The 13,664-nt window shown below is 43.4% G+C and overlaps 1 protein-coding gene across 1 annotated transcript in view; it reads right to left on the reverse strand.

Annotated features, from left to right (window-relative positions):
* Nucleotides 1-5,121: 5,121 nt before the first annotated feature.
* PUDP (pseudouridine 5'-phosphatase) overlaps nt 5,122-13,664 on the reverse strand; it is a 272,258-nt gene continuing 263,715 nt past the window's right edge. The window contains exon 4 of the mRNA XM_066599922.1: nt 5,122-5,400. Within this exon, the coding sequence (XP_066456019.1) occupies nt 5,224-5,400 (177 nt within the window). The 3' untranslated portion in view covers nt 5,122-5,223. The remainder of the gene's footprint in view (nt 5,401-13,664) is intronic.

The following is a 13,664-nucleotide window of genomic DNA, read 5'->3' on the forward strand; positions in this document are numbered from 1 at the left end:
GTTGCTCCTCACTGAATGAGGAGAAAGAACTTTAAATACTGGCGCATTTTCCTCTTCTCCCTTGCTGATTGTATCAGTGTCAGAGGTTATCAGAAGAGCTCGAGTAGGTTTCTGATATAATTTATATCAGCTCCAGGCATAAATCATAGTAAACTCACATCAGTTTTTGCCTGGCTCTTCTCATTTTTGGAAACTTAGCAGAGGCTGGTGTAAAAAGGCTAAATGTCCCAAATGATGGCATGCGCCATCATTTGCAACTTCCGTGCACCAGAAAACTGCTGTACGTATTTTAATACATATGCCCTACTTGCCTTATGACCCATTCCAGCCCCCACTAAAGAGCTCTCCTCGAAGCCGCTATGAAAATACAATGCACCATTGACTCCCTACAAGTATCTCTCCCATCTTCATTATGGCAAAATTGAACCCCATCTAATTCCCTCTATCATTTTAGGAAACCTTGAACTTTTCAGATTTAGAGCTGATCCTGTAGTATTCTCTAGTGCCAGTGCTTGATTCCTTGTAGTGTGTTCAGGCTTGATGGTAGATACCAAAAGGACTCACTGCTGAATGACATCCTGCTGATTCTCTGAAGCCTTCATGTTGGGCCAGAGTAGACAAGAGTATTGGTAGGATGTCATTCAGTAGTGAGTCCTTATATCATCTGTCAAGCCAGAGCACACTACAGAGAATCAAGCAGTGATGTTAGAAAATACTACAGAGGATCTGTACAGGATTGGCTCTAATTCAAAGATTACAGAATACAAGGTACCCTAAAATGCAAGTGATAGTATGTCACAGTACAGAGTGTCTGACATTGACCTATTTCACTGGCAGGCCAGCGAGAGGCCAGATAGTTCCGATCATTAGGGAAGGATTCATGGGGTCTTGTGCTGCTGGACTCTGCTAACTATGGAATATAAAAACACAGGACCTTGTTAGGAAAACTTAAAGGGGTTGTCTCGCGGCGAAAGCGAATTTTTTTTTTTAAATGGACCCCTGCATTATGCCCTGTGAAAAAGAAAGCATTTGTTAGTTTTTAACAAGCACATTGCACTTACCTGCATCAGCGTTCTGCAACTTCTTCATTTCTTCTTTTAAAGATGGTGCCGCTGGTCTTCTCCCACGGTGCACCGCGGGTCTTCCCATGGTGCACCGTGGAGTTTCTTCTTCTGTCTTCTGCGTTCCACTGCCGATACAGCCACCTCATTGGCTGATCGGCATCACGTGACGGAGGCGGAGCTTCGATGACGACGCGCAGACCAGCTCTCTAGCGCGCGCTGCCCCATTCACCAGGCAGAAGACCGCACAGCGCAAGCGCGTCTAAAAACGCCAGAAGACAGCGAAATTAGACGGAGCCATGGAGACGTGGACGCTAGCAGCGGAGCAGGTAAGTGAATAACTTCTGTATGGCTCATATTTAATGCACGATGTATATTACAATGTGCATTAATATGGCCATACAGAAGTGTATAACCCCACTTGCTGCCGCGAGACAACCCCTTTAATCTTGATTTAAAAACCACAGTAATATATAAATATATCTTCTATGTGCAAGGGAACATTCCCTTGCTATGGCTTAAACTATTTGAATCTTCCACCATAATTCAGAGCTCTGCCCTGGGTTTTCATCTGAATCCATACGCAGATTTATCCCCAGTCAATATGGCCAATCTACTTGCTGCTGCTTGATTTTGTTTTGGCACAAAGAATTGGCATGTTAGTTCTTTTTTTGTGCAATGAAGTATTCAGAACCTGCGTGTGAATAAAATCTGCCTGTATGAACAACAACACAAATTTTCAAGGCAATCAATAGAATACTAAAATGGTGCAGATTTTGACATTGATCCGGGTACGGAATCAAACTCTAGATCCAGGGCAAAAATCTGCTGTGTGAATGAGGCCTTAACCTGTTTACCTCCGCCTGCTGTAACATAATCACGGCACCAGGATAAAGCTCAAAATAAATCTAGTACCAGAATGAAGCTCATGACAAATACAGCATTAAAACCAAGCTCAAATATAGCACCAGAACCAAGCTCATAATGTGAACAGAGCACCAGCTTCAGGCCTGTGACATATCTACAACACCAGAACCAAATTTATTACATAAATTACCAGAACCAAGCTCATATCAAGTACAGCATCAAAAACATGCAGATAGCAAAATTATAGCCCCACAACCAAAATAAAAAATACAGCAGTAGGACATGCACATACCATTAGTACAGAATACCAGCAAGCTGATGACAGAGTTCAATGGCAATGTAACGTTAACTGCTGTCATAAAAGTTTGTTATGGCTATACTCAGAGCTGTAGTTTCACATTGTACAATGGTAAGTCTAACCTGAGAAGTGTTCACAGACAATAATATTACAACCCATCATTGCTCTACCCATGTGGGAGGTACAGGACAGATCAGTCAGAGGGATAAAGCGTGGGCGCCTCCAGTAATTGTAGTCCCATGCTTTTTCTTTTATTCTCTTGCTGAGCCCAAAGCCACCAAGTAGTTTTCTTATAGCCATGATTTGTCTCTGCACACTCTTTCCTTCTTTCCACTACTGCGAATACTCCTCTCATTGCCCCAAATAGTACTAGTCTCCTCTTTTATGGACTACAAAGTAATAGTTCCCTCTCACAGTAATGCCCCATAGTGTCCACCACAAGAAATAATGCTTCCTTTTTGCCCCGACACAGTATTATTAGCCATTTTATTACCCCCAAAACAATTGTGGCCCATCTGTGGCCCCATAAAAAATAATTGCATTCCTTCGTTGCTCCCACAAAGGAATTTTGTGCTTTGTGTGTCCTCCCACCAATAAGTAATAATTCTTCCCCACTGTGGCAAGCATTAGAATTTAAAGGAGTTTTCCAGGCATTTTTTTTTCATTGATGACCCATCCTGAGGTTAAGTCATCAATAGTTGATTGGTTGGAGTCCTGAGCGAGTCCTGGCAAAACACAGGGTGCAGAGCAGAAACAGATGGCTTCAGCCCATGTAGTGGCCACTACTTACAATTGCAAGCACAACTCCCATTAAACTCAATGAAAGCTGCACTTGCAATTATAAGCACCAGCTACTAAACAGGGGTCAGAGCAATATTCTTTCGCTCCATGCTGTGTTTTATGTCTGTGACAGTGGGTGCAGGAACAGCTGATCGGTCGGGATCCCAAGTGGTGGAACCCAAACAGCTATTGAGGATAGGTCGAAAATACAAAATGCATGGAAAACTCCTTTAAATTATAATGGTGGCATCAGAGGGGACCCACAATTAATGGTCACTGCAGAAGGGAAGTACTAATGGTATGTCCTTTCTGTGGCCACCATTAAGTGATATTGGGTTCCCTCTGCGGCCGCCATTAAATGATCGTGTATCCCCCCCCCCCCCCCCATGCACCCACACTGGCCCACCAAGGCTATGTGAATCGAGAAATGGGCACAGTAACGACTGAGCAGCATGAAAGATGTCCTAGGTCAACATGATTGCATTGCCCTTATAATGCCCCTATCAAACCCATAAATAGTGTTGACACTCACAGCAGGGTTGCACCACATGCATATTTCAGCTGACATCCTCCTCCTAACACTGGTCTGGCAATTCAGAGCACTTAGTTCCTACTGTGACAGAAGAAAGCACCAGACCAAACAAAAGAAGGCGCTCAGCTGACCGGTGCATGCTGCGCAGCTTTCTTCCATGTGTCAGCGCTATTATTGGGGTGTTTTATCTTAAAGGGAGATGAGATTCTGCAGGCCTAAAAGTCTCTGGGGAACTGACCCCCTGCCTAGTACACCCCTAGTTGGCTTCAACCTTGTTGGCCCTACCATACACCCTACAACAGTGGTTGTGAACCTGTGACACACAGAGCCCTCCCCGCTGGCGTGCGCGCGCCAGTGGCTGCTCACCACGGTAGTGAGTACCGTACAGGGTGCTGCGGCTTCCCGGACGGTATTCACTCAGCGGTCCTGATCCCAGGTGCACACTGTGATGTCAGTGTTCACCCAGGATCCTCCTCCCCTGACGTCACCTCCTTGGTTCCGCGAAAACAGAGGGGAGGAAGTGTCTGGACGTCACACTGACATCTGCAGCAGTGCCGAGCAGAGGAGCAGTGGTGCTTCAACAAGGAGGACGTGGTAAGAATATGGGTCTCAGGGGGTCACTATTACTACGGGGGATGATATACAGGATATCATTAGTAATAGTGTCCCCTATATCGGCACCAGTAGTAATAGCATTACTGCTGGAGCTGCTGTGGGGGGGTCACTATTACTGCTGGAGCCGCTGTGGGGGGGTTACTATTACTGCTGGAGCTGCTGTGGGGGATGGGGGTCACTATTACTACAAGAGCAGCTGTTGGGGGGCTCACTATTACTGCTGGAGCCGCTGTGGGGGGGTCACTATTACTGTTGGAGCTGCTGTGGGGGGTTACTATTACTGTTGGAGCTGCTGTGGGGGGTCACTATTACTGCTGGAGCCGCTGTGGGGTGTCACTATTACTGTTGGAGCCGCTGTGGGGTGTCACTATTACTGCTGGAGCCGCTGTGGGGGTCACTATTACTGATGGAGCCGCTGTGGGGGGTCACTATTACTGCTGGAGCCGCTGTGGGGGGTCACTATTACTGCTGGAGCAGCTGTGAGGGTTACTATTACTGCTGGAGCCACTGTGGGGGTCACTATTAGTACTGGGGTATGTTTAGACATGGTGGAAATGCTGCAGCATGTCCTGAGCAGAACTTTCCGTGGCAAATTTCGCAGTATTTCCGCATTCAAAAAGCATATAAAATCTGCACCCTATCTATTTTCAAACTGCCCTGCCCTCTAACGTGTTGGCACTTTGCAATAACTAAGTGGGTTTTGGATTGCAGTTTGGGCACTTTGTCTCTAAAAGGTTCGCCATTACTGCCTTACAATGTACCATAAATTGTTTTGGTCAAGGTCTAAAATAGGTGCACTGGTCATGTAGCAATATAGTTACCTCCGACAAAATTTTTTGTTAACTGGTTAAAAAAGTGATTGAACCAAATAAATACATTTTTGGTTGGAATGTGATTGAAGGATACCTACAGTACATCACAATTTCACTGAACAATGTTATTATATTTCTCCAAATAAACAGAAACAATTAAATTGAGGCAAATTTATTTAAATTGTATTCGTTTGAATTATCATTTTAAAAAAATTAATGACAAACATTACGTGCTACTAACAAACTATATTAGTAGGTCTATTCATAAGGTGGCAAACCAAATAATTCTGGTTTAAACTCCTCCAGAGAGTTTAGCACCAATGTTGCTTCCTTCGTAAGATCTCGTTTCAGATTTTCATCAGGAACCATAACCACTTGCATGCCAGCTGCAAGACCAGCTTTAACTCCATTTGGGGCATCTTCAAATACGAGGCACTGGAAAAAAAAGTTAAGAAATTTTATAATCCTATTATTTTATGTAACATAACCTAGTGCTTTAAAAACTTCTCTGAATGCCTTAATCTTTCTCTGGATCAACCAGGATTACTTTAGGTCTCTTTTTGGGCCCTTTTCCCGTACCACCAGGTTAAGCTGTTTCAACCTTATTGTAAACAAACTAATAGAGTTCATTCGATTCACATTTTAAAACAGATTCATGATACATAAGACAACAAAATATAAGTAAATTGTCTACTAAAGCATTAAAGACCAATACAAATTTGGACACCACAGATAATGAAATCTTAAGTTATTTGAGATGCATCAAGGCTATTATTCAGCTAGCCACTTTGTTTAGAGAGAATTTGGAAACCTAGAAATAAGGTCCCTGTTAAAATATAACTTAATATAAATTTATTAAAATAATTGGCCAAAAAGACACAACACATATAAAGGCAACCCTATGGTTAATATTACAATTCCATAGCACATGGGCATCTGCTCCAAACTATAGGGAAAGTTCTCATAAGTATTAAGCTCAATCTCCTACTTGATAATGATGTATAGTAAGTGATTGGGACTCTCAAAAATACACTATTGCGTCTTACCGATGCTGAATTAGAGGCACTGTTGTAGTTGAAGAGTAGTCAAAAAGTTTAGTCGATATCAGGAAGTCACAGTATGTGATACAAAGGGATGAGATGGAAGCACAGTCAATAGAAGCCAAAAGTCAGCAGCAGGAGGTATTGATATGTAGTACAAATGGAATGAGACAGAAGCATAGTCAATGGAAGCCAAAGGTCAGCAGCAATAGGTATCGGTACTGCTTGTAGAGGAGCTTGATCAAGGTGGTGGAACACAATAATCATATGTGACTGTTCCCAGCAAGAGACACCACTTAATCTTGTAGATATGATACCTTTTAATGGCTAACAAAAATACATGATGTTATAGCGAGCTTACAAACCTCTCGGGTTCTTCTTCAGGCTAAATAGAATAGATCCGAAGAGGCATGAATATTTATACACACTTAGGACATATATACTTATGACAAGGCACAGACATGTATGTGATTGGTTTGTACTTAAAAGGAACACTGCAACAGGTACACAAATATTTTTAACTAGGCACTGATAAGGGAGTGAAAGTTTTATGGTCCCTGAATTATTGTTGAGGGGGGTCGTCAGGCCAGGAACACTGCAACAGTTACACAAACATTTTTAACTAGACACTGATAAGGGAGATCTCACCACCATACAATTATACAGAGGAAGACAGAATTACGTGTGGCCGAGCACTTTTCTAATCATGGACATGACTTAGGAGATATGAGAGTTTTGATATTGAAGGGTGGTTTCAAGTCACAAACCACAGAAGAATTCGGGAGCTGTTGACACGTTCAATGGAGGATTGAATTATTGCCGAGGTTTTATAGGTGAATGGCAAGTATAACATATCTTTAACACAGATAAAACTGCTGGCTTGGTGACCTTGGTGACCCTCCCCCCCCCAACAGTAATTTAGAGACCATAAAACTTTCACTCCCTTATCAGTGTCTAGTTAAAAATGTTTATGTTTCTGTTGCAATATTCCTTTTAAGTACAAACCAATCACATCCATGTATGTGCCTTGTCATAAGTATGTATGTCATAAATGTCTATAAATATTCACGCCTCTTCTGATCTATTCCATTTCAGCCTGAAGAACAACCCAAGAGGTTCACAAGCTCACTATAACATTGTGTATTTTTTTGGGCTATTATAAGATATATCTACAAGATTACATGGTTTCTCTTGCTGGGAACAATCACATTTGACTCTACTGGCTAACATGGTACCAAACCTTTGTTTTCATTACACAATAATCACACACTGATGGATTGGCAGGGCTAGGCTTATTTAGAAAGTCCTAATTAGTAGCAGGGCAGAGCCAGAAAAGGGAGACAGGAAGTGGATTTAGCAGGAGTGAGGAAACCTAGAACAAGGCTGGGTTTCTGCAAGGAACGCTAGAGATGTATAGTTCACTGTTGATAGTATCTAAATATTGATAATTCCTTCACATATGAGCACATACTCAGCCACATTTTCTTACACCACAGCACACTGTCGGTTCTCCTCTTATACTATTGATACATATTGATAGTCTTTCCTCTCAAGCTGAAGTGAACCACTGTTAGTGCCTGTGCCAAGTCTGTGATGCTAGCCCTGGTAGTATCTACTCTTGCTTTATATCAGAGCACACTCAGTAGCATTAGCTCACAATGCAGCCCACACACAATAGGTTCTTCCCTATTATTAAGGATGCATGATAGTCCTGGCTATCTGGCTGAAGTGAACCACAGCTATATCTGCTCAGTATCTGCTCTAACAGAGCACACTCCAGTAGCATTAGGTAGCACTACAGCACACTCTCAGTGAGTTCTCCATTTCCCTATTACTGTGATATGCACTGATAAGTCTTTTCTCTCCAGCTGAGATATAACAATGCTAGTGCCTGTGCTGATAAATCTGCACTGTTAGCTTTAATATCTGCTCAACGCCTTTCCCTTCATAAAGAAGTTCATCAGGAGCTTATATAAGTGATGCTAGTATAGATACACGTCAGTAAAAATAGTAGAACAAAACAACAAAAGCACCACCAGCCCTGATGGTTGACTGGTGTTAAATGTGATAAACCAGAGAGGCGTGGCTAATAGAGATGAGCGAGCACCAAAATGCTCGGGTGCTCGTTACTCGGGACGAAATTTTCGCGATGCTCGAGGGTTCGTTTCGAGTAACGAACCCCATTGAAGTCAATGGGCGACCCGAGCATTTTTGTATATGGCCGATGCTCGCTAAGGTTTTCATTTGTGAAAATCGGGGCAATTCAAGAAAGTGATGGGAACAACACAGCAACGGATAGGGCAGGCGAGGGGCTACATGTTGGGCTGCATCTCAAGTTCACAGGTCCCAGTATTAAGCCACAATAGCGGCAAGAGTGCCCCCCCCCCCCCGCACTGTCAGCATAAAGATTGTTCTCCTCTGCCACAGGTGTAACAGCTGTGGCAGAGAAGAACGATGTTAGCCCATTGAATTCAATGGAGCCGGCAATACAGCAGGTTCCACTGAAAGCAATGGGCTGCCGGCGATCGCGGGATGAATTGTCGGGAAGGGCTTAAATATAGAAGCCCTTCCCTGCAATTCATCCAGAAATGTGTAAAAATAAAAATATATACCGTATATAAGGCGACGGGGCGTATAAGACGACCCCCCAACTGTCACCATATACGCCGGGAATACAGCGGAGCAAAGAATAAAAATCATTACTCACTTCCCCCGGCGTTCTGCGGCGCTGCTGCAGGCTGTCGCTCCCTTCTGGTCCCCGGCAGAGCATTGCTTTCTGGACGCAGGGCTTGAAATCCCCGCCTCCAGAAAACACACGTGCCTTCAGCCAATCACAGCCAATGACAATGATGTCATTGAATGGCTGTGATTGGCTGAAGGCACGTGTGTTTTCTGGAGGCGTGGATTTCAAGCCCTGTGTCCAGAAAGCAATGCTCTGCCGGGGACCAGGAGGGAGCGACATCCTGCAGCAGTGCCGCAGACCGCCGGGGGATGTGAGTAATGAATTTTATTCTTTGCTCCGCTGTATTCCCGGCGTATAAGGTGACAGTTGGGGGGTCGTCTTATACGCCCCGTCGCCTTATACGCCGGTATATACGGTATATATTTTTATTGTAACACATTTCTGGATGAATTGCAGGGAAGGGCTTCTATATTTAAGCCCTTCCCGACAATTCATTCCGCGATCGCCGGCAGCCCATTGCTTTCAGTGGAAGCTGCTGTATTGCCGGCTCCATTGAATTCAATGGGCAAACATCGTTCTTCTCTGCCACAGCTGTTACAGCTGTGGAAGAGAAGAATGATTTGTCTTCTATATGTTCTCAATGGGGTCGGCGCTGCTGCCGCCGGCCCCATTGAGCGCATGTAGAGAAGAGAACAGGAATCGCAGATCGCACATAGGTGCGATCTGCGATTTCTATGGCCTAAGAAGGACCGTTGGGGTTCTTGAAGCCTAAAATACTCCTAACGCTCTCCCTATAGCAGCTCCGGCATCAACAGCACTTTCCCTGAACTATGTCAGAATGCATCTGTGGCGAGCCGCGGGCGGGCAGATTTTAATACTCGGGTGACACCTAATCTCGCCAGCCACTCACTGCAGGGGGGTGGTATAGGGCTTGAACGTCGCAGGGGGAAGTTGTAATGCCTCCCCTGTCTTTCTATTGGCCAGAAAAGCGCGCAAATTTCTCAGGGAAGAAAATGAAAGTGACTCGAACATCGCGTGGTGCTCGTTTCGAGTAACGAGCATCTCGAACACCCTAATACTCGAACGAGTATCAAGCTCGGACGAGTATGCTCGCTCATCTCTAGTGGCTAAGGCAGCAAGGAGAACAGTCACAGGAAGAAGAAGCTCCTCTGCCATAGGAGAAAAGTGCAAAAAAACAGATATGTGCCTCTTTCCCAGACCTGCGAGAGACCCTCCTAAGCAGCTGGGCAATGGAGAGGGAGTTTCTCCAGCTCTTCTGCTACTTATCTATATTGCAGCCTCTTGGGCCTGCTGAGAATAGAAACCAGGACCTTCTTTTATTTTTTTTTTTTTTTTAGAAGAATCCACTGGAGCAACAACCCAAAGCCAGTATAATCGAACAACAATCCAAAGCCAGTGCAACAAGGTCACATACCTGGACACAGCCCCTGGATCAAGGTGAGGAGGTATTAGAGGGCCGCTGGGAGTCCCATGATAGCGCTGCCGGCACTGCCGACTGCTAAACCCGACCTACACAGCCGGAGAGGAGAGGAGCTGAGCTGTTTCTGAGGAATCCCCAGACAGCAGTAGTGATGATTAATCAGCAAGAGAGTGCTGATATACAGAAGAAGGCCAAGCACTACAGAACTGATAAGACAGAGAAACCTACATGCAGTCTGCAGATCTCTCCCTCCACCTCCCTCTCCTCTCTGCAGGACACAATAAAACAGCAGGAAGTCTCAGTGAGCCCCAACACCAATTAAAAAAGATCCTCTTCAAACTATGAACCTATTCCAAAGCCACAGCGCTCCTAGATAAGGCACAGTTCCCACCGAGTATGGACCTTTCTAGTTTTACATGATGGAGACAAAATCAGCTAACCACATTATGTAATTTCTTCGATAAGTCTAAACTTTGCACAATACAACAATTCTATGCCACATTGAAAAAAAACCCATACAAAACTTCCTACAGATCAACTAAGTGTTTCATTTTATTCATTCCTTTTCCCTGCCCTCCTCACTCCCCAAACTTAACCCTTTTAAAAACTTATGCACTAATGACCCCTACCAGAGAGGTGCTCTTTCACATATTTACTATATACTAAACCAACCTACTAATGAAGAGAAATTTCTTTCCATGAGAAAATGGGAGGAGGACTTGGGGATAGAGATGACACCAGAAAGATAGCAACATTGCTGCACAACTATATCTAAAAAGTAGCCATCTGGTCTCCCTTATATAAACCTCAATTAAGATTCAACATAGAACATACTTTGTTCCACAAAGGGTACACTACCTGTTCCCATCAACATCCTCGCTATGTTTTCACAATTCTCAAGAAACAGGGAGCATGTTCCATACCTGGTGGTCATGCCCAGTAGTGGACAGGCTATGGACACAGGTTTGTAGCCTAGTAACCACATGTTCATAAATCCAATACCAAAGTCCCTTTCGGTCTTCCTACTAGGAGATCGCCCACCACGTATTAGGTTTAGAGTTCGTAAACTTACAGTTTATTTGTATGGCCACAAGAATCCACAATGCCTTTAGATAGAAATCCACAAATCTTTCTTTCCCAAAAGTCATTAATAGGATATCTATGCTGCACGAAAGCCTACATGCAATCAGAATAGATTCTCTGGCCAATTTTGTGAATGGTTGGCAACCCTGAATTAATCACTTGGAAGCCCCAGGGCTATACTGTAATAAAATATCTCAACTACCTAATCTGCCCACCATTAACTAGATATGACTCCCAACTACATAAACTATGGAGAAAAGATGCAGCTCCTTGACCACCACCTGTTATCTGTACTTTGTTACCCCCCTCCTTCTTACTCATTTTGCTATTGGAATGACATGTTATATTTAAGTTCATAATTTTCAAAACTTGTAATATTTAGCCCCCTGCATGGGGAATTAAGACCTTAAAACGCCATTTAATTCTGTGATATTTTTAAAAAAAACCTTGCTGAAACTAAATGTGATAAGCCATCTTAGCCCAGTGCAGACTTGCCTTTTATGGACCAGATAGGTACCACCCCCATTAGGGGGCTCAGTCCGATCAGCCAATCCTGGTCAAATAACTGACCTCACCCTTTTCCTTGCCAGCATTAGGAAGGGGTGGGAAGGAACGTAGTTTGCATCATAGGTCACATGACCTTATGCTCCACCTCCCTCTAAATCAGCAGATTAGCTTCTGCACTGCCCAAAGAGCACAGTGGAAGTAGATGCCATGCCACTTGCTCAAGTATTTCCTGCATGTCCTCATCTCACATTACATTGCTGGCTCCACCCAGTGTCAGTTTGCTAATAATACACACCCACCAACTCCTGAGGAGGAGGAAAACCCCCTGATGTCTACAGACATGAAGTACTTATTTCTGTGAGCCCCATTTTTTGTTGTTTTGGGGTTTTTGCTGTCTTCAGTGACTTAATGTTTAGAGAATGCTCAAAAAATGGATAACTGATTTCCCTAGGTTCAAAAAGTATAATGCACAAGTACCGATGGCAATGGTTAATCATTGGCAACATGTTTCAGAAATTACCAGAATTATTCAAAGTGTCTTCACATGATTTGCCTTAGTGGCATCCTGAAACGGTGGCAAAAAATGGCACATGAGCACAATGGGAGAGGGAGTGCACTACATAAGACCTGCAATTTTTTAAAGTTGTGGGAGCTTTACGGTATTTTTACTGGTGTATTTTAAATTAGGCCATTTTGAACACACATTTTAGCATTTTTTTTTACAGCATATTACAAAGCCTAAGGCCCCGGGCACACGGCCGGGTCGGACCCCGAGTGGGGAATCTTGCAGCAGAGTTCAACCCAGTGCCTGGCCAGCAACCCCAGCATACCTATCCGACATCTTCTTTCTGTGCTGCAAATGTGCCAGCCGGCCCAATGCAGAGTACAGATAATGCCGCACTGTCGCTATGGCGATGACGCGACTCCAACGCCCATACTACAATGGAAGCCGTCCATGCATAGCCCACACAAAATCGCAGCATGCTGCAATTTCCCTCCTGTGAGCGATAAATCACAATAAATTTCCACTCATGGGCAGGAAATTATGTTTTGTCATAGCAAGCTATGAGCTAGATTTGCTGCGGAATTCGGTGGCGGATGCCAGCTCCGGATTTTGCTATACAAATCTGCCCATGTGCAGGTTGCCTAACGCATTGTATATAGCAGGCCTTTGTCCTTTAAAGTCAAAAACTAAGTCTACCACATTTGTGAGAACCATCATCCCTGCCAAGTGTGAAAAACATCTTTGTCATGCAGTTAAAGCACAGTAAATTCCCACAATTATCTAAGATTTGACCAGCTGTCCAACTTCGTTGGGTTGTCCAAACCAGAAAACCTCTATATGCGGTATATTACTTTTTAAAATGTATTTTTATGTGAATGTTTCAAAAAGTACAAAATTTAAAATACATAAACTTTGGTGGTATGTCACAAAAAAATTGGAATGGAAGTTTACAAACTCCCATATAAATCAAAAGGAGAAAAAAAAATAAACAAAATGCAGCTATTCTACTAGTAGCAGAGCCTAGATTGGTAGATGAAGACACATTAGCAAATATTTTGACTTGCACGGTTAGAACTGCTATCAGACCATACCTTGCATTTAGTTGTATATTCTTTGTTATTGAAAGCATGAGTAAATAAATACTCAAACCAGCAATTATCATTAACTCCTCTTATTACGTCCTTTGAGAAGGAATATAATTATCCTTCCAAAGTTGAGTGATTCTCATTCTACTAACAATAAGAGTATGTAATGCAGTAGAACAGTCTGAAGAGTTGTTAGAAATGACTTGAGAGCGATAGAAAGTAAAACCAAAACTGCAATATCACTTAACTGCCTCTCCACCATAGGTTCAGGGGAAAACTTTAGTTTTAGAGGAGTTGGGGAGCATTTGCACGTGATCTTGTAAGAGTTTTCAAAATATTTCATACACTTATAGCC

This window comes from Eleutherodactylus coqui, chromosome 4 (assembly GCF_035609145.1).
Source record: "Eleutherodactylus coqui strain aEleCoq1 chromosome 4, aEleCoq1.hap1, whole genome shotgun sequence".
Lineage (NCBI taxonomy): Eukaryota > Metazoa > Chordata > Amphibia > Anura > Eleutherodactylidae > Eleutherodactylus > Eleutherodactylus coqui.